Raw genomic sequence first — 20792 nt, 5'->3', positions numbered from 1 at the left:
CACCCACACCCACACACATCCCAGGGAAACGGACAGTGGGAATAAACTGCTTAGCCAAGAAGCTTAACAAGCCCATCCGGCCCTCGGTCATCCATTCCTTCCTCAGGAGACACGGAGGCCCAGACCTGGAGCTGAAAAAATAGTTGGAAAAGCACAGAGGGTTGGAGGTGAATGCCAGAGAGAAAAGGGCATTTGGCTCAGCTGGAGTCTGTCAGGCCCCAGGCAGTTCTGAAGCAGGTCAAAATACGGTGCTGGAGTTCTCGTGGGCCCGACTCTTTGTCAACGTGGAACCTGAGAGGAGGTTCAGGGCCCACACTCCTGGGCAGTCAACATCCTGTGCCCCAGTGAGCAGTGTTGAGCTACCAGTGTGACACCAAACCTTGGGACGGTCCCACTGGCAGCTGGGACCCGCTGGCTGATGACCCCGGAAATCCATTTCCAGCTGGATCTGATCCAGACCCTGGGAAATCCTGCAGAGGGGACTGAGGAGACTTCAGATGGGCTCCCTCTGGGTACGGAGCAGTGACTGGTTCCAAGCAGGAGGGAGCCACACCTACTCAAGATGGAACTCCCATCTGCCCGATAGGGTGGCCACTACCCAACACTTCTGGGGTGGAGGTGTAGGAGATGTGAATAGGCCCCAGGTGTGCCGAATTCTGCTCTAGCATGATTTTAGCCCCTCCCTTCCCTCACCTTGCCCCAGTTCTACCCCTGTCCAGGCCAAGCCCAATCCTCACTAAGGCAACCCTAGCTAAGAGAATTAATGTGGCCTAGTGGAAAGAGCACAGGACTGGGGTCAAAGGACCTGTTTACTAATCCCAGTTCCATCTACTTTCCTGCCATGTGACCTTGGGCAAGTCACTTAACTTCTCTGTGCCTCAGTTACCTCATGGGGACTAAATACCTCTTCCCCCTCCCATGTAGACTGTGGACGACATGGAGGACAGGAATGCGACTGAACTTGTATCTTGTATCTATCTCAGCTCTTTTTTTTTAAATGGGTAATTTTTAAGTTCTAACTATGTACCAAGCAAGGAGGTAGATATTTGTTAATCAGATTGGACACAGTCCATATCCCATGTAGGGCTCTCAGTCTAATCCCCATTTTACAGATGAAATAACTGAGGCTCGGAGAGGTTAAGTGACTTGTCCAAGGTTACCCAAGCGGTGGAGTCACCCAGGTCCTCTGACTCCCAAAGCCGGCCTCTTTCCACTAGGCTATATTGCTTCTACTGACACATCAGAAATGCTTTCATCGAATCATCATTATTAACAGCATTAATTAGGGGATGGTGTTTGTGGCATTTACGCACAACAAACGGAGACAGCATTCTTCCGCTCTGTAAGCCAGCCTTGGTAGCCTTCATTTCCAGTTACTGGAGCACAGTGTGTTCTTACTTTACAAGAGGGAAGAGTAAGGTTCCCATAATGAGTTATTAAACATACTAGGGAACTAGGATTAAGTTACCCCCCATCTCTGACCGGAACAGAACCTGCTGAGCACCAGAAGATTCTCCCTTAACAGCATGCATGGTGAGAAGTGTTGGCATGGTTCCAGTATGCCAACCTCTCTCCTTCTGGAGAATGAAAACAATAGCAAAGTGACCATCAGTAAGTGTAGCCGTCACCCAGATGAAACAAAATACCACCAGCATGGCCTTTTCTGGGAGAGTTGTCCATCCGAGAAAATAGGTCTAACGTGGGTTCCTGGGTGATCGTGTATGGTTTCGACCGTTTAGCCCGGAACTCCCTCCCGTTTCACATCTGACAGTCTGCTACTCTCCCCACCTTCAAAGCCTCCTAAAACTCGTATCTCCTTCCAGAGGCCTTTCCTGGCATAGCCCTAATTTCCCCTCTTTCCCTTCCCTAGGATCTGAACCCCTTAAGCACTTGATATTCAGTCCATCGTCATCCATAAGACACTTTTTTATGGTATTTGTTGAGCGCTTGCTATGTGCCAGGTACTGAACTAAGCCAGGCACTGTACTGAACATGGACAAAGTTCATGTCCCACTTGGGGCTCAGTCTCAGTGCCCATTTTATAGAACCTTAGTAATTGAGGTGCAGAAAACTTAAGTCACTTGCCTAGATCCCCAAATCTACATCTCCAGCCTGACCTCTCTCCTTCCCTGCAAACGCACATCTCCTCCTGCCTTCAAAACACATTTACTGGGCTGCCTTGTCGACACCTCAAATTAAACACATCCAAGACCTAACTCCTTATCTTCCCTCCTGAAACACTATCCTTCCCCATCTTTCCCATCACCGTAGACAACAACACTACCTTCCCTGCCTCACAAGCCACCCAAGCTTGGTGTTGTCCTCCTCCCGTCTCTCTCGTTCCGTCTGCAGAGTCCATCTATCGCCACTTCCTGTTGATCTACCTTTACAATACTGCTAGAATCTGCCCTGTCCTCTCTATCCAAACTACAAAGCTGATCCAAGCACTTATCCCATCCAACCTTGACTACTCCATCTTCCTCCTCGCTGACCTCTCAGCCTCCTGTCTCTCCGTACTCTCATCCACAATTTGCTCTGCTGCATGAGTCATTCACCAACAAAAGCATTCAGTTCATGTCTCCCCACTCCTCAAAAACCTCCAGTGCCTGCCCATCCACCTTCACCTCGAACACCAACTCCTAAACAATGAATGGCTTTAAAGCACTCAATCAACTTGCCTCATCCTATCTCACCTCACCAATCTCTTACTACAGTCCAGCGCACACATTTAACTCCCCTAGCTCCAGCTTACTCGCTGTGCCCGATCTCCTCCTATCTCCCTGCTGAATCCTTTCCCACGTCCCCCAGCTAGGACTACCACTCTCCCCATCTTCAAAGTATTACTAAGGTCACATCTCCTTCCAGAGGCCTTCCCCAATTAAGCCCTCTTTCCTCCAGCTCACACCCCCTTCTCTGTCATCTATGTACTTGAATCTGTGACCGTTGAATATTTGATATTCATCCCACCCCCAACCCTACAGAGTTTACGTACATATGTTGAAATTATACATTACAAATTACTCACCTTCATATTAATGTCTGTCTCTCCCTCGAGACTGTAAGATCGCAATGGGCAGGGAACGTGACTGCAGATTTTGTAGTATTGTCCTCTCCCAAGTGCTTAGTACAGTGTGCTGCACCCAGTAAGCATTCACTCTATATGACTGATCCACTGATTGAATACGTACCATTGGTTGAGTGATGTGACTAAGATAACATCAGAATAGCAACCGATGGAGGAAGAATCAATCAGTTGTATGTACTGAGCTCTTCTCGTGTTTGCAGAGCACTGTACTAGAAGAGTCAATAAAAGGGTCCCATCCCCTTCTGCGTCACCCTTGCGCTTCGATTTTCTCCCTCCATTCACCCCTCCATTAGTCCCACAGCAATTATGTCCATATCTGTAATTTATTTATTTATGTTAATGTCTGTCTCCCCTTCTAGACTGTACGATTGTTGTGGGCAGGGAATGTCTCCACCAACTCCTCTACTCACCCAAGCGCTTAGATAAGTGCTCTGCACAAAGTAAGTGCTCAGTTCATTCAATTGTATTTACTGAGCGCTTACTGTGTGCAGAGCACTGTACTAAGTGCTTAATAAATACAACTGATAGACTTGCCTAAGTTCACATAGCAGACAAGTGGCAGATCTGGAGCTAGAACCCAGGTCCTTTCCGTTTGCCATTTTCACCTATTTGTGATTTATTTTAATGTCTCTCTTCCCCTTTAGACTGCGAGCTCCTCATGGGCAGGGATTGCATACATACTGTATATACTTCCAAATGCTTACTCTCCTAAATGCTTAGTACAGTGCTCGGTACATATGAATGCTCAATAAATATGACCGATTGATTGCTGTATGCACAATAAGTGCTCAATATATATCACTGATTGGTTAATTAATACGGTAAGTTCTCGCCTTCCTCCTCTGAGCTGCAGAATTCATTTTGTAAGCATAACACTTAATTAACTCCACAGCAATGATGTTGTTGCTGTTTTCCAGCAGCCCCCGTGTCTGTGTCTGTCTCCTCCTACATCTGTTGCTGATAATGTCCTGAAACAATTTAATTATCTTCCGTATGTAGGATAAAGTGACACATAACTCTGCTATATATACTTAAAATCCTTCCACTTGGACCCTCTCCCTAAGTAAAGTGAAATGAAGTTTTGCGGCTTTTTCCCAGTTATTTCAACAATTGAAGGCAATGGAAGGTCTTTGTGCTGGGGGGGTAATTTATTTATTTATTAGTTTTATTATTTCTGCTTTACCCCATTTGGAGCTCTTAATTGGTTCCGTGAAAATAGAGTGTTAAGCAACAGCACACTAAACCAAGAGTAGTTTTCTATAAGAAGTAACGTAAAGTGCATGAATGCGCTTCCAATACCCAAAAGAATTGACCAAATCTATATTAAAATATTTTCAAACAGGGATAAAAGCATAGTAGAGTCCCAGGATGAAATAACATTGTAAGCATGTACCAAGAATAAAATATTTTAATTAGGATCTTTTTTTAAACGTGGACATATGCAAATATTTCATTTTCAGAGAGTTTTCTTTCACATCCTAGCCGTCTGAATAACACCTTGTGCTATCATATTTGAAATCTGTCATCAGCAATGCCTGCTAGAGGGACCCCAGTCCCAGGGATTCTTGCCACAGGTCCTATCCACACAGTCAGTGGTTTTCTTCTACTTCGTGCAAACAAGATGTCATTTATCTCCACATGGCTATGGCCAACCTTTGGGAAACAGTGATTTTCCTTTCAGCAATCTCTGTGGCCAAGGGAGGTGAACATTAGAGAGAACTGAATTGGAAGGGCGTAATCAGCTATTTCCAAGACAGACGTTTCTATCTCTCGAAGCCCAGAAGGCCCGACAGAGCCTTAGCTTCCCATGGCTTTTTTATTCTCGTATGAGAATCGTTCCCCTTCAGCGCACCTTAGGAGGTCTCTTCCTAAGGCAGAAGACGAACTAAATGACTCTGAATCGGGAGAGGAAGAGGAGCCGAGGCTGCTATGTGGTTAGAGACCCGGAACTGCAGACGAGCGCATCAATTTAAACAAAAGAGTTTTCTGAAGATAGATAACCGAGGGAGGAGCTTTGAGCATTCCGGAAAAGCTGTGATCACAAGTACAATTACCTCATGAAAACTCAGGCAGAGTCTGCAAGCTGAGCAAATTCGCCGATGGCAGATCACTGGGCAGTTTTGGTTTCTCCTCGGGGAGGACGAGGGGAGCGATAGGAGCAGACCTGAAAAGATCTCACTGACAGAAGCATCATGGCCTAGTGGAATGAGCCTAGGCCCATCCGTGAGTCAGAGGACCTGAGTTCTAATTCCAGCCCCGCCACTTGACTACTGTGTGGCCTTGGGAGAGTCACCTAACTTCTCTATTCCTCAGTTCCATCAACTGCAAAATGAGGATTGAAAACCTGTTCTCCTTCCTAAGAGCTCCATGTAGGAGATGATTATCTTGTATCTACCCCAGCATTTAGTACAGTGCGTAGCACATAGCATACGCTTCACAAATACCACAGATATTATTATTCTTAGAAAAATTTGAAATGGTCTTTTTTCCCCCAGGCTTCTACTCATAAGAGGATCCTATCTCCACCAGCATGCCTAGAGCGTATGGAGGATCACGGGAAGATAAAGATCATTTTATTTACTGCCTGGAACTGAACCTTTGTGACTGCAATAAGATCACATATTTGGAAGGTGATGACAACAACCGTTGATGGATCTGCAGGTAGAGATAGGACCGGCCACGGAGTCAGAGATAAGAAGTTTCTGGATGAGTTTGTTTGCTACTAGAATGCCACTGTGTGGAGAGCATCTGGTTGATACCAGTTAACAGATTATTTGGTCAGGCTTGTCACATTCAGGAGGTCGGGAGATTCATTTAGCTATTTCGCAGGGAAATGGAGATGGCTCAAAAATGAAATTTCCTCTCCTGGGGTAGGAGAAACTCTGTGGCCAGTTGGAACACTCTCTGCCGGAGGGAAAAATCCACCCTGGCTCTTTCAGGGCTTCGTGCTGATCGCTGAGGGGCCAGCGGGAAGGCGACAGGCAACACTGCCTTGGCAGGAAAGGTATCGATAAATCGAACGGTCAGTGGGATTATGGGGCTCTTACTGGGGTGCAGAATATCGTACTAAGCACTCGGAAAAGTACAATATTACAAAGTTGGTAGGTGTGATCTCTGCTTAGAAGGAGCTTTCGGTCTTCAGGGGGAGACAGACGTTAAATAGATTAGGGATGGGGAAATAATAAAACAGAAGAATATTCACATAAGTACTGTGAAGCCGGGTTGACTATCAAAGGGGTTTACTAGACTATAATCTCCTTGTGAGCAGGCAACGTCTAACAACTTTACTGCATTGCACTAATAATAATAATAATAATCCTGGTATTTGTTAAGCGCTTGCTATGTGCCCGACACCGTTCTGTGCGCCGGGGTAGATACAAGATTCATTCATTCAATAGTATTTATTGAGCGCTTACTATGTGCAGAGCACTGTACTAAGCCCTTGGAATGAACAAGTCCAAATGAACAAAATAATCGGGTTGGATACGGTCCCTGTCCCACATGGGACTCACAGTCTTCATCCTCGTCTCACAGATTAGGAAAGTGAGGCACAGAGACGTATTGTACTCTCTTAAGAGCTTAGTACGGTAAGTGCTCAACAAATACCACTGATGGATTACACTGACAAATTCAGAGTTGATGCGGAGGGACCGGCAGATAGGAGAAATAAAGGCCTTAGTCTGGGGTAGATTTGCTGCTTGGGGGGCATGAGAATCGGAGAGATGAAAGCTTCCCAGTAGTGCCCCAACTCAGGGGTGGGGGGGCAGGGCCCAAACTCAGGATGAGGGTACTGCCCCCTGAACCCTCCCTTTACCTCAAAGGGTTTTGGAAACAGCTGGAACACCCAGTTGAAGAGAACCTCCAGGAAGATGATGAGAAACATCACCTTTGTTACTCATAATGAGTTTAATTAGAACAATATCGAGGGTAAATCTCTACTGAACTCCCAGTACGTGCCAAGCACCGCTTTAGAAACCAGATAATCAGATCAGACCCTGTCCGTGTTCTGCACGAAAATCCCAGTCTAAGAGGGAGGACAGGTACTGTATCCTCATACTATAGATGAGAAAACCGAGGGTCAGAGAAGAAAAGCGGCCGTCTCAAGGACACACAACAGGCAAGTGCCAGAGCCGGGATTAGAACCCAGGCCTCCTGCCTCCCAATCCCCTTCTCTTTCCATTAGATGATGTTGTGTTTACTCTCCAGAGGGGGAGGGCTCTTGCTGCTTATTGTGCAGAAAAGCCAATGTATATATTACACTGGGGCCTACCTTTGCATCCTAATTTTTCCAGTCTACAGTAGCATTTCAAGAGAGCAACATCTTCAATTCAGGCCAGGTCTCTGCTAGCAAAGTGAAAGTGGAGAATTGGTACAATTATATAGCAAATGCAGGCCAGAAGCGGCTTCTCCCAATATAGACAGAAAAACAAAGCCAAAGAACGTTCCTTGGCTTCAATTCCCAGAATATTTGCCTCAATTTTCCATTTCTCTTTGCTGTTGTGGACCCGACCCGACAATTTTCCTGCCCCTGTTTAAGACAGCGCTCCCCTGAAACATCATTGTCATTTTTGTTATTACTATTATTGTTGTTCTTATTATCATTGTTATATTTGTCTGGCTCTTCCTATGTCTTGAGCTCCGTTCTAAGCTCGGGGGTAGATCCAAGCTAATCAGGGCAGACACAGTCCCTATTCCACGTGGGGCCCACAGTCTAAGAAGAAGGGAGAACAGGTATCAAATCTCCATTTTACCAGTGAGGCCCAGAGGAGTTAAGTGACTTACCCAAGGTCACCCAGCAGGCGACTGGCAGAGCCAGGATTAGAACCCAGGGCTTCTGCCTTCCAGGTCCATGCTCTTTCCACTAGGCAACACTGCTTCGCTGGAGGCATTGTAGAAAGGGTGAAGTTGTTTCCAGAGTAGGACACCCCGCACCTCCGGAGCTGTTCCGACCCCGAGACTTGCTCTTCTTTGAACAGAAAGTTCTGTCTCTCATCCAGGCTGATTCCTCCAGCAGATTCTTTCTGGCCTGCCTCAAATGGGGCCTCACCCCCAGCTACTCCACACACACTCAATTTCTCCCACACAGGCACTATTATTACCCAGGTAAATGTAACATCTCATTTCTCACTGGGGAAGCAGCTTGGTTCAGTGCAAAGAGCCTGGGCTTCGGAGTCAGAGGTCATGGGTTCGACTTCCGGCTCTGCCACTTGTCAGCTGTGTGACTGTGGGCAAGTCACTTGACTTCTCGGTGCCTCAGTTACCTCATCTGTAAAATGGGGATTAACTGTGAGCCTCACGTGGGACGACCTGATTACCTTGTATTCCCCCCCAGCGCTTAGAACAGTGCTCTGCACATAGTAAACGCTTAACAAATACCAACATTATTATTATATTTCAGGGGCCAGAGTCGGCTCCGGAGACTCAGTGTCAATGTGCCGGCCAGCTTAATAATCGTGGAATCTGCTAAGCGCGTTTCTACGTGCCCAACGGTGTGCTAAGTCCTGGGGCAGATACAACACAAGCAGGTCAGACACAGTCCCCGTGCTACTTGGAATTCACAGTCTTAGGGGCAGGGTAAACAGGTTTTGAACCCCCCCAGTTTTTCAGCAGAGGAAACCGAGCCACAGGGAAGTTAAGTGACTCGCCCATGGTCACACAGCAGGAGAGGAGCTGCGATCAGAACCCAGGGCTCCTGACTCCCAATCTTGTACTCTCCCTGTGAGGTTCTAGAACCGTGGAATGAAAGCGGCACAGTCCCCCTGAGGAGAAAAGACCGGGCCTGGAGAGCCAACCTCTCCTTTGAAACTCACCTCTTCCAAACTCGGCCATGGAGTGGGGTTTGTGGATTCAGCCAGAGCCGTGGGTTTAGTCGTCAATGGACTGAGCCTGAGATTCCTCAACAAGCTGTGTCACTGGCCAAGACAGCCCCCCGGGTCAACCATGTGGAGGGTTAGACCGAGAGAGGGTATAGTTTCCAATGGGCAGGGGGAGTTGGACATGGGAATGACACCGTTCTTGGGAGACACGCCCGAGTCCTCTTTTCTAAACCACAGAGGAGAGGCACGAGGCAACTGTCTGGGCCGAAGAAGGTTCCCATTCAACTTGCTCTTCCCTGCAGAAGAAACCACGATTGTGTGCTTTCATTGCGGGTTTATTTTTTACCCCATCCTTACGTACGCCCCTGTTGAAATATGGAATAAAAACACTCACTTCCAATGTCTGGCCGGAGCTTTTTGTCATATTCTCTTAGCAACTTGTTGAGGATGAGAGTCACATCTGTGTCCTGGGTTTTAGGAGCCAGGACCCACTTTTGGTTGAAGGACAAGTCTTCGTAATCCTCGTCCTCCACCTTTCTGGAGCTGCAAGACAAACGGAGAGGCGTATGAATGGCATCGGCGTCCCAGACTTCAGTCTTTGGTCAGAGTGGGCATTCAGGCTGAGAATCTGTGAGTGGAATTTTCTAAAGCTACATTTATTGCCGAAGCTAAGAATAGTCGGTGCAGCCTCTGCCAATTGAAAATAATTGTGTAAACAGTCTCACTCCATTAGTTCTCGGTGGAACTGAAATCTGAGAGTTTATGCAGATAAAGCTGATCCCTCAAGATAGCTGGTTTTTCCAATCCCCCTCCTAATAGCACATTTGTAATAGCGTTTTGGGGTAGGTGAGTGTTCCTCTTGGCAGCAATTCATAGTTTCTCCACACAAACTGATTCAGCTCTGGCACAGCAGACCAGTGAAAACGTTAAAAATTCAAATCTTTTAATATATTTTGATCACTTTAGTCCATTAATAAATGAATGTCTCCCGCAGAGCCCACTCCCTGCCCCTGCTATAGAATTGCTGCAGAGGTTAGAATGATGAACCTGCCTCTCTCCCGCTGAAAAGGATTAACGGGAACATCGGCATCATCATCATAACTACGGGGTCCCAGCTGATGAGGACACGGGTTGCCGACAGCATGAATTGCCTGAATTGTGAGAGACGTGGGAGGTTTGGTACATAGCTCGGGGCGCACGCAATTCCGGAATCTCGTTCCGGTCTTCCCTCTGCCTGCTCTGCCTTCACCGAGTCAAATGGGTTTGCTCACAACCTCCGGTGCACGTGGCCCCCGGGAGGATCTGAAAAGTTCCCGGAGGGGTTTGGGTTAGGGGTCTTTCCCACAGGAGAGGATAGAGAGGGTTTCCCCTGCCTTGAGAAGCTGTGTGGCCTGGTGAAAAGAGCACGGGCCTGGGAGTCAGAAGACCCGGGTTCTCATTCCAGTTCCACTTCTTGCATGCTGTGTGACCTTGGAACAGTCATTTAACTGCTCTGTGCCTCAGTGTCCCCATCTGTGAAATGGGAATTAAATCTTACTCCCTCCTACTTAGAATGTGAGCCCTGTGTGAGAGATGGACTGTGTCCAACCTGATTAACTCGTATCCACCCCAGCACTTAGACCGATGCATGGCACCTAGTAAGCACTTCATAAGTGTTATTATTACTATTCCTCTCATTATTATTATTATTGTTATTTCCCTGCCTGTCTTTCTCCATTTCCACACATATCTGTCTTGGTTCCTGTATGGGACTGAACATATGAGATGACGAAGGCCTTCAAAGCCAGGGTATCTCTGATTCCCCCGGAGTACATTCCTTCCTAAAGGATACTTCAGTGTCCTGCACACCCTAAGTGCTGAGTAAATACTGTGACTACGATTACTACTATTCTAGGCATCTCAGTGCAAACTGGACAAATGGCAGTTTTTTTCCAGTTTTCCAAACGTGACAACCGTTCATTTCAATCAGTCAATGGTATTTATCGAACTCTTATTGTATGCAGAGCAATGAATGAACCACTTGGGAGAATACACCGGAACAGAGTTGGTAGACACGTTCCCTGCCTCAAGGAGTTTACAGTCTAACAGGATTTTTGCTTTTCAAGGTAAGTAGATCTGGGGAATCTCTCAATATTACAAGTGCTAATAGGCTTTACAAACACACTTAAATGAGTCAATATTATCATTCTTGTTTGTTTGTGCACATGGAGAGTACCAGCTGCTTGGAGTTGAGGAGGAAATTCCTATTTCCTCAGCAAAGTAGCAATCTGTGGATGTAAAATGGGGGGAATCCATTGACTTTCTGAGATAGGGGCCTTTAGGCCCTTTATCCTGGGATCTTTCAGTGAGTCAGACGGGGGTATAGGTTCAACATGGGAATGATAAGAAAATGCAGTTGCCCTGAGAATGAATGAATGATTGCAAAATCCCAAAACACCTATGCCCCACTCTTACCCTCCCACTCTCCTCAACTTCAAAGCCTTATTAAGATGACATCTTCTCTAAGAGACTTTCCCTGACTAAGCCCTCCATTTTCCCGCTCCCTCTCCCTTAGGTGTTATCCATACACTTGGATCTATGCCCTTTGGACATTTGATATTCACCCCACCCTCAGCTCCACAGCACTTAGGTACATATCCATGATTTATTTTAGTGCCTGTCTCCCCTTCTAGAGTGTAAGCTCCTTTTGGTCTGGGAGCATGCCTACCATCTCTGTTGTACTTTCCCAAGAGCTCGGTCCAGTGCTCTGCACACAGTAAGCGCTCAGTAAATACTACCCTTCTCCCCTCCCCGCCCCATGTCGTCCCTCTCTTACCCTTTCTCCCTTAATCATTCTGTTTCTTCCAATTCGCTGCACTACTGATAACTCCTGTCCTCAACAGTTTTGGCTTCCTTTTCTCCTTCTTTCCTCTCCATTTCTCCCCGAGTTCCCTCCTCCTAGTAAAGCCGGGGATGGTCCCAGCTAACTCAGGGCACATGGTCAACCTTATTTCCTCCTCTCCCTGCATCCAACCATCCTGGTTACTTCCTGCTGCCTGGATCTTCCTCCTCGTTCCCCTGACTGCTCCACAAGGATTATACTCTTTACCTTCTGGCTTCTCCCTTTTCTATCTCCCAGAGTCCTCGGTTTTTGCCCCAGTTTTCCCCCCTCTATATTTCCCCCCTCTTTACCTCTCACTCCTATCCTCACTCTTGCCTTTCCCAAGCTTCTAGACTCGAAACTGTAGACATCTAGACTGTAGACTCTAGACTTCTTACCCCTAGACTGTAAGCTCGTCGTGGGCAGGGAACGTGACTGTTTATTGTTGTATTATAGTCTTCCAAGTGCTTAGTACAGTGCTCAGCACCCAGTAAGTGCTCAATAAATGAGACTGAATGAATGAATGAATGCTTCCCAATCTCACCTGCTGACCCCGAGGAGATCCCAGATTGAGGGAGGGGATGTGGGAGGCGAAGAAATCAGAAGGAGGAATCGATCAATCATATTGAGCATTTACTGTGTGCAGAATATTGTACTAAGCTCTTGGGAGAGTACAATGTAACAGAGTTGGTAGGCATGTTCTCTGACTTTTATGAGCTTACAGTGTAGATGGAAAAAGCCCAGGCCAAAAGGCTGAAGAAGACACTCGGAGAGGGAGAAAGCTCCCGCCCTGATCGCTGTTTCTCAACAGCTCCATCACCCAGTGGCACAGTGGGGGTCTGCCTCAGCTCCCATTCCAGTGCCCATCCCAGTCTCTGCTCCAGTGCCATGCTACTTGCCATTCCAGGGGCCAGATCATCCTTATTCTGAGCTGGAGGCTTCAGGAACCATAGGACGGAAGTTCTATGAGCAACAGGCTATTGCCTGGGCAAGGTAAGTCTGTCTAAAGGCCTCCAAGTGCCCCGAGGGTATGTGGACTTTATTCCCCAGGGAGAAAACAGAAAACAAAACAAACAAAAAACCCAACAAGGTACTGTTGAGAGGATTGCCACTTAGCACACTGAGAACTTCCTGCAGAATACAATGCTCTCATGGAAGGAAGGTTCTATTCAGGGCTCATTTCTTTCCCTTTGGATGAATCCACTTAATTGTATGCGCCTATGTGTGTGAGTGTGTGGGCGCAGGCCCACCCATGGTCACATCTTCTTTGGATAAGCCAGGCAGCTTTATCTTGAGTTCTTTCACCTTGCTGGAGCTAATCATTAATTAGCTTATTCTCAAAATACCCATGTAACATAGGAGAGGCAGGTTTGGCTCTCCATTCCAACTATGGAGAAACTGAGGCCCACAAAAGTTTAGTGTCTTTTTCAAAACTGCTCAGCAGACCAGTGGCAGATCTGAGCGCACAACCCAAGGCTCCTGGCTCCCAGAACAGAGTTCTTAAGAAATGGGAAAAAGTCCTACCCATTTAACTTTGTTGTTTCTTCATTTGAGAGAAGTTCCTCATCCTGTGGAGATTCTGAGGTTTGCTCCAGAGACGGATGGGTTTGTGGAAACAGGGAACAGTGTTCCCAGGAACGTTTTTGGAGGAATCCCACGTCAGAAAGGGGCTTCCCAGGGCAATGAACCGATAGCTGAAGAGGAGCCGAGATGATAGAAGGGGCTGGAAATCAGGTTTTTCCTTCAGTGTTCCACCGGCCCCAGAGGAGTCTGGCTTGAAAACAGCCCAACCTCAGCTTTGCTTGGTGGAGTCAGTGACTCCATCCCCTGTTCAGCACAGCAGCAAGGGAAGGGCTTTCAGACCAGAGAGAAAATGACCCCAAACTGGTCACCTTTGCTTCACAAGTGACTTATTTTTCCTCTTCCTCTTAGAACAGAGAGAACACCTCACTATGGACTCTGCCTTTGGTTGGGGCGTCAGTTCCAGCAGGTCTCCGATTAAACGAACTTGTGGAAGACCCCTGCTTCTTCTCGGGAGGGGGGAGGGAAAGACAAGCCCTCAGAAAGCTCAGGCTGATGTCCCGGGGACCGAGCGTTCAAGCAGATACTAAACCCCAGGACCTTCTCCATCTGGACACAGAGGAAAGAAAGGGAAAGGGATGATTTTCTCTTTTTCTACAATTGCATTTTTGAATGATGTCTCCAAATGGTGGTGTGGTGATGGGGAGGTGGTGAAGCCTGGCCGTAACCAAACCTAGAGCTGCCGTTCTCTGAACCCTAACAGGCAGTGGGGAGAGGGACTTCACTGGGACCTTCGGTGGAAGCAGAGCCAGAAATAACGTAGACCACTCAGTGTGTCTGTTTCTCCCTCCCTCTCTGAGTGCCTCTGCCCAAAAATGCTATCTACACCTACCGAGACACAACCCTTCCCCCCCACATCATACACACAAGTATATTCACAGACATCACACCCCGCACGCAGGCAGGCGTACACACATCACATCACACCACATGCACACTGACACCTCCCCCCAGGAACAGATCACCTTCTAAATGCAAAAACCCCTATTCAGGCACATGTCCCCCTCCACAGAAACGTGCACAGCAAAGCCGCACAGGAAAGCACCATGTGCACATACAGTTGACACACAGCCAACCCTCTCCAACACCTCACACGCAGACCTCCATAAACATGAAGACACCACCCCAGGATACACACCGCGTCCATAGCCACCACAGGTGAATAGCACTTGCTTCCGCAGACACAAAATACACGGCAACCTCTCACACACCACACACAGACACTCCCACACGCTCCCCGACACAGAGACATGCAGACAGCCCACAAAAACCACCAGTGCACCCTGACACCCCTCTCCCCCCCACCCCCGGATACACCCACAGAACCATAGCTTGTCAGACAGCACATAGACCGTGACACCCCCAACCTTTGGATACACCCACAGACCCACAACTAGTCAATCGGGACATAGAACCAGACAACCCCATCCTTGGAGACTGTCTCAGACCCACAGCTGGTCAGTCGGCACATAGAACCAGACACCCCCCCCATCTTTGGACACACTCACAGACCCACAGCTAGTCAGACAGCATGTAGACCCAATCTCCCACACACACAAAACATGTAGTCAAAGGCTCAGTCACTCCCACATGTGCACATAGGCCCCACGCGGACACACGGAACCGCACCAGCAACAGTCATGGAGATACTCAAGTAGTCAAACACCCAAGCACACTCACAGGCAGGTGCACACACGCACACACACTCACACGCAAGTACACAGGCTCACAAGCACACACGCTCTGGAGAGGCCGATGCTCCGGCTGGCAGCAGCAAGCATCAAGCGCAGTGCTCATCCCGGAAAGTTTTCTGCAAGTTGGCAGGTGTTTTTGCCATGCTGGGCACCAGGTTCGGGGCTTGGCAGCTGCGGGTTAATGGCATTTTTGCCCATCGCCAGGGCCCAGGCTTAGATGGGGCGAGGGACCGGGAGAGGGGTGTGGGGGGTCGCAGTTACCCAAATCCCTGGGATAAACGTGCAGAGAGTGGGGAGCAGGACCTGGGGGGCTGAATTGAATCCCTCCCGGGGGAAAGGGGGTTTTCGTGACTTGCCCTAGAGATTGCTCGGTTCCCCAGCCCCCTCCACGACCCCCCTGCCCACTCGTGTCCCCAAGGCCCCCCCATGCAGAGTCGATCCCCCTCCCTCCCTTCCTCGCCCCGGCCTAGCGTGAAAGCTGCTCTGGGAACCATCCCGGGGCTCCTGGAGGAGGAGGAAGAGGAGAAGCTGCCGATTTGGAGAAGTGGGGGAGACGGAGGGGAGAGGAAGAGGAGGGGAGGGGGAAGGCGGCGAGGAGGAGAGAAGCAGCGCGGCTCAGTGGCAAGAGCCCGAGCTAGGGAGTCAGAGGTCCTGGGTTCTAATCCCGAGCCGGTGCGCCCCGCGTGGGACAACCTGATCACCTTGAATCTACCCCAGCGCTCAGAACAGCGCTGGGCACCTAGCAAGCGCCGAAGGAATACCCTCGTTGAGTATCATTAAGCTGGGGAGGGAAGGGAGGAGAAGAGAGGGACTTGATCTGGGGGTCCGTCCCTCTACTTTCCCGTGTCCCTGGGCCCGGGGGGAGGAAAGCCCATCCCGAGAGAGGGAAGGGCGAGAGGGGGGACAAGGAGAGATTGGGGCGAGGAAGGGGGCGGAGGGGGGAGATGGGGATGTCTAATAATTACGATGACGGTAGCTGTTAGGCGCTTGCGATGGGCCGAGCGCTGTTCTAAGCGCTGTCTGCCCGTCCTGCGGGCCCCGGAACCGAGAAGGGAAAACTTTTGCAGGGGCTTTTGGAAGGGTGGGGGCAGGGTGGGCAGGACGCAGGATGGGGCGGGCGGGCGGGGGGAGGCGGGGAGGGGACCCGGGTGTTCCCGCTCCTCTCCCTCCCCTGGCCGGCGCCGGAGGGCAGCGGGAAGGAAGAGGGGGGATTGGGGGAATGTGCGCTTCGTGGTCCGAGGCTGGAGCGGGCCGGTGCCCTCCTCGGTGCCCCCCGGTGCCCCCCGCCCCGCGGGCGGCCGCACTTACCGGGCTCGCAGCCCCGACAGGAGGCCGAGGAGCAGCAGGAACTTGGGGTCCATGGTGGCGGGGCGCCGGGCTGCCCTGCCCTGCCCTGCCCTGCCCTGCCCTGCCCAGCGGCCGCGGGCACCGAGCGAGCCGAGCCCCGGGGAAGGGGGCGGGCAGGGGGCGGGCGCACCGCGCAGCCCCTTCCCTCCTTCCCTCCCTTCCTCCCTCCTTCCCTCCCTCTGTCTCCGCCCCCCGGGGCGGGCGAGCTGGCAGGGGGAGGGTCCTCTCCGCCCCCGGCCCGCCTCGGTCCCTCTCCTCCTCTCCCGCAGCCCCCGGGTACCCGGCGCCTGCCCAGCGGGCTCGGAGGACAGGGCGCTGGCCAGGGCGACCACCTGCCCCACCTCCTCGCCTCCTCCTGTGCCCTCTCCTCCTCCTCTTCCTCCTTCTGTGCCCTCTCCTCCTCCTCCTCCTCCTCTTGTGCCCTCTCTCCTTCTCCTCCTGTGCTCTCTCCTCCTCCTCCTCCTGTGCCCTCTCCTTCTTCTCCTGTGCCCTCTCTTCCTCCTCCTCCCCCCCGTGCCCTCTCCTCCTCCTCCAGTGCCCTCTCCTTCTTCTCCTGTGCCCTCTCTTCCTCCTCCTCCCCCCCGTGCCCTCTCCTCCTCCTCCAGTGCCCTCTCCTTCTTCTCCTGTGCCCTCTCCTCCTCCTCCTCCTGCTCCTCCTCCCCCCCCTCCTCCTCCTGTGCCCTCTCCTCCTTCTCCTCCTGTGCCCTCTCCTCCTCCTTCCTCCCTCGCCTTTTCCTCCGGGGGTGCCAAGGCTGAGCCCGGACTCTGCCCCTTCCCCTCCAATGCCCGGCCCCCGCCCAGGGACCGACTGCACCGGTTGCCCCGCGATGCCCGGCCGGTTGGCACATCTCGAACTCGGCCCCGGCAGGGCGGTCGGGCCCCCCGGGCCGGGCCGACGGGTTCTGGATGTCGGAGGGCGGTGTGGACACCCCCCCCCCCCCCCAATCCCTTTATTGGGGTCCGGGGCAGAGGCCACCCCGGGCCCCACGGGCTCTCCCTGCCAGCGGGCACCACCCCCTGCCCCGCCCGGCCAGCGGGCACAGCTCAGCCTCGCTGAGCCCCAGGGCCGGACTCGTTCCATCATTCCTTCGATGCGATTTGGCGAGAGCTTGCTTCCTGCGTGCAGAGCACTGTACTAAGCGCTGGGAAAGGACAAGTCGGCAGCAAAGAGAGGCGATCCCAGCCCACGACGGGCTCCCACTCTAGAAGAGGGGGAGACTTCTACATCATCTGGGGGGGATGGATGTCCAACCGAGAAAGACTTCAGTCGTATTTATTGAGCGCCTCCTGTGTGCAGAGAGCTGTACTAAGCGCTGGGAAAGGACAGGTCGGCAGCAGAGACAAACCCTACCCGACAACGGCTCTTTCGGGCCGATGGAGAGGGAGAGAGAGAGGGGATGCTAGGGTGAGAAAGAGGCCTAAAGAGAGGGAGAAGGAAGGACCCCGAGACACAGGGAGAGAGAGAAATGGAGGCAAAGAAATAGAGACCCCAAAAGACAGAAGGAGACAGAGACACACCCAGAGACAAAGGCTGGAGCAGAAATGGGGGACGGACAGAGACAAACGGAGCAGGGGAAGAGGGAGAGACACAGATGGGAGTAGAAACGGGAACGTACAAGAGATCGTGGGAGAAAGAGAAAGGGGACGGGAGTGGCGAGGGATGAGAAAGAGACAGAGACCGGGCAAGGTTGAAGAACAGGCCTCCTGGCGATTAAAGGGTGAAGGGGGAGACTGAGGCCAGCTTCATGTGCCAGAGAACCCCACTGGAATGATTTGGATGGGAAGTCCGCGCCGTTGGGGATGACCCCGGGGGTCTCCGTGTCCGAGAGGCCGAAGGATCCAGATGGGCCAAAGCAAAGCCCCCCACCGCCAGAGACGAAAGATGGACGAGGGTCAGGAGGACGGCCGTATGGGTTTTCCACTGTTTGGATGAGTTTATTCACCTTTCTGTACCACAGATTCCTCATTCGTTCGTACCGACTGACCCTCTGCCGTGTGCAGTGCACTGTACTAAGTGCTTGAAAAGGACAATTCGGCAACAAATAGAGACGATCCCTGCCCGCAACGGGCTCACGGTCTAGAAAGGGAGAGGAGGGCTTCAAAACAAGTAAACAAGCATCGGTAGCATCGATATAAATCAATAGAATTAGAAATTTATACACATTCATAGAAATAAATAGAATTAGAAATATGTGCATATATACACCAGTGCTGTGAGGGGCAAGGGGAAAGAGCAAAGGGAGTGAGTTGGGGCGATGGGGAGGGGGAGCAGAGGAAAACGGGGGGCTTAGCGGTAGACACGTTCCCTGCCCCCGAGTAGCTTACAGGCTGGAAGGGGCGACAGGCGTTTATACACAGGAGTAAATCATGGTATGTGCCTAACTTCCGTGAGGCCTGAGGATGGGGTGAATACCAAGTGCCCAAAGAGAATAGTAATAGCAAGTAGTAATATTAATAGTACATTCCAAGCGCTTAGTACAGTGCTCTGCGAATAGTAAGCGCTCAATAAATACTATTGAATGAGTGAATAATAGTAGTATTAGGAACAGCAACCTTTTTTAAGTACCCACCTGGTACTATGCACTGTGGTAAGCACCTGGGAAGAATGGACTAATGAATCGAAACTCGCCATTCCCACAAGGAGCCCTCGCTCTATCGGAGAAGACAAACCTAACAAAGGTGTACACCTAGATTGGCCAGAATGAAATGAATCGAAGCTATAAATGAACAAAATACATATACCGCGCGTGTATATACATATATACACGAGCACAAAGGAGGATGTAGTAAACAAGTTCACCTGCATATTGGAACACCCGGGGATCCATGTTATACTGTCGCACACACTTACAGGCACGCTTGTTTATATCGTCGCACCCCCACACACTCGTATGATAATAAATGATAGCGCCCTACTGATCACCGGGGAAGATACGAGATAATAGCATCACTCTCACTCATACATTCATGCAGACACATCCACACGCACATAGTCACACCGCATAGTTGAAAATCAACCCTGCCAGTCAGTCTGCAGCCAGAGTGGGGCTTGAATAATAATTAATAATTATAGTACGCGTTAAGCACGTACGACGTGCCAAACACCGTTCTAAGGATGGGGTAGGTACACGTTAATCAGATTGGACGTAGTCCCTGTCCCGCAAGGGGCTCACACTCCGAACCCCCATTTTCCAGATGAGGTGACTGAGGCCCAGAGAAGGTAAGTGGCTTGCTCAAGGTCACACAGCAGACACGTGCTAGGATGAGGACCCAGGTCCTTCTGACTCCCAGGTCGGAGCTCTATCCACTAAGCCGTGCCGTTTTCTTCTTCCCAGCAGAGTCGGGGCTCTGGAGCTCTCCGCGCCTGCCGGGAGGATCCCAGGTAGGCAAGGCGGTGAATGATTGCTCAGATGTTTCCTTGAAATCCATCTCAGGACCCCCAGGAGCCTCATTAATTTCTCCAAGACCACCTCTGCCCACCAGTGTGGTCAGTGAGATCCTGTAGAGGGTGGAAGGGCTGGACAATCCATGGGTGGAGCAGTAATGCCTGCCGGGTTGCACCCGGGAAACTGGTTTGGGGTGTGTGGCTGGAGCCCCAGGTGGAGAGTGAGAATACTCTCCAGATATCAGTTGTCCAACCAGCTCAGTCTCTTGCGACGAGCAGACACTGTCCCTCCCATTTCTCAGAAAACAAACTGCAGCTAGATTAGGTCCATTCACTCTGGGTTCGGGGATAGTAAATGTAATAGCAATTGAAATAGGACTACTTATAGAAGAAATAGTAATTGCAGTTGTAGAAATAATAACAGCCATGATACTTCTTAAGTACATACCAAGTGCAAAGAACCGTTCTGATTAATTAATTGATAAACTGATGATGGTACCTGTTAAACGCTTATTCTGTGTCAAGCTCTGTACTAAGCTCGGGAGTAGATACAACACAGTCAGGTTGGATATAGTCCCTCTCCCCTGTGGGGCTCAGAGTCTACGTTCTAGGAAAATAAGTTACAGGTGATCCCTGGTTCTCAAGGGGTTCACAAAAGAGAAGCAGCGTGGTTTAATAGAAGGAGCCCGGGCTTGGGAGTCAGAGGTCGTGGGTTCTAATCCCAGCTCTGCCACATGTCAGCTGTGTGACTTGGAGCAAGTCACTTAACTTCTCTGTGCCTTAGTGACCTCATCTGTCAAATGGGGATTAAGACTGTGAGTCCCACTTGGGACAACCTACCTTTTATCTACCCCAATGACAGTGTTTGGCACGTAGTAGGCACTTAACAAATACATTTATTTATTTATTTAGTTAGTTAGTTTGTTTAGTTATTTATTTTATTCCCAATCTAAGAATCAGGGGAGGGCAGGGTTCAACCAAAGAAATATGACATACAAGTCAGGAGCAATGAAAAGTACAATCA

The 20792-nt window shown here is 50.3% G+C and overlaps 1 protein-coding gene across 2 annotated transcripts in view; it reads right to left on the bottom strand.

The window, feature by feature from the left end:
- The window catches only part of GABRG3 (gamma-aminobutyric acid type A receptor subunit gamma3), a 437607-nt gene extending 421173 nt beyond the window's left edge, over positions 1-16434 (bottom strand). For both annotated transcript variants that reach the window (XM_029046704.2, XM_029046705.2), the window contains exons 1-2: positions 16345-16434; positions 9296-9444 (exon numbers count right to left, since the gene is read on the bottom strand). In XM_029046704.2, the coding sequence (XP_028902537.1) occupies positions 9296-9444; positions 16345-16397 (202 nt within the window). In that variant the 5' untranslated portion in view covers positions 16398-16434. The remainder of the gene's footprint in view (positions 1-9295; positions 9445-16344) is intronic.
- Between the last annotated feature and the right edge of the window lie 4358 nt (positions 16435-20792).

The sequence above is a fragment of the Ornithorhynchus anatinus genome, chromosome 18 (genome assembly GCF_004115215.2).
Source record: "Ornithorhynchus anatinus isolate Pmale09 chromosome 18, mOrnAna1.pri.v4, whole genome shotgun sequence".
In the NCBI taxonomy this organism is placed as follows: Eukaryota; Metazoa; Chordata; class Mammalia; order Monotremata; family Ornithorhynchidae; genus Ornithorhynchus; species Ornithorhynchus anatinus.
Note: the sequence above shows the minus strand (reverse complement) of the source record. Positions and strands in the feature narration are given on the sequence as shown.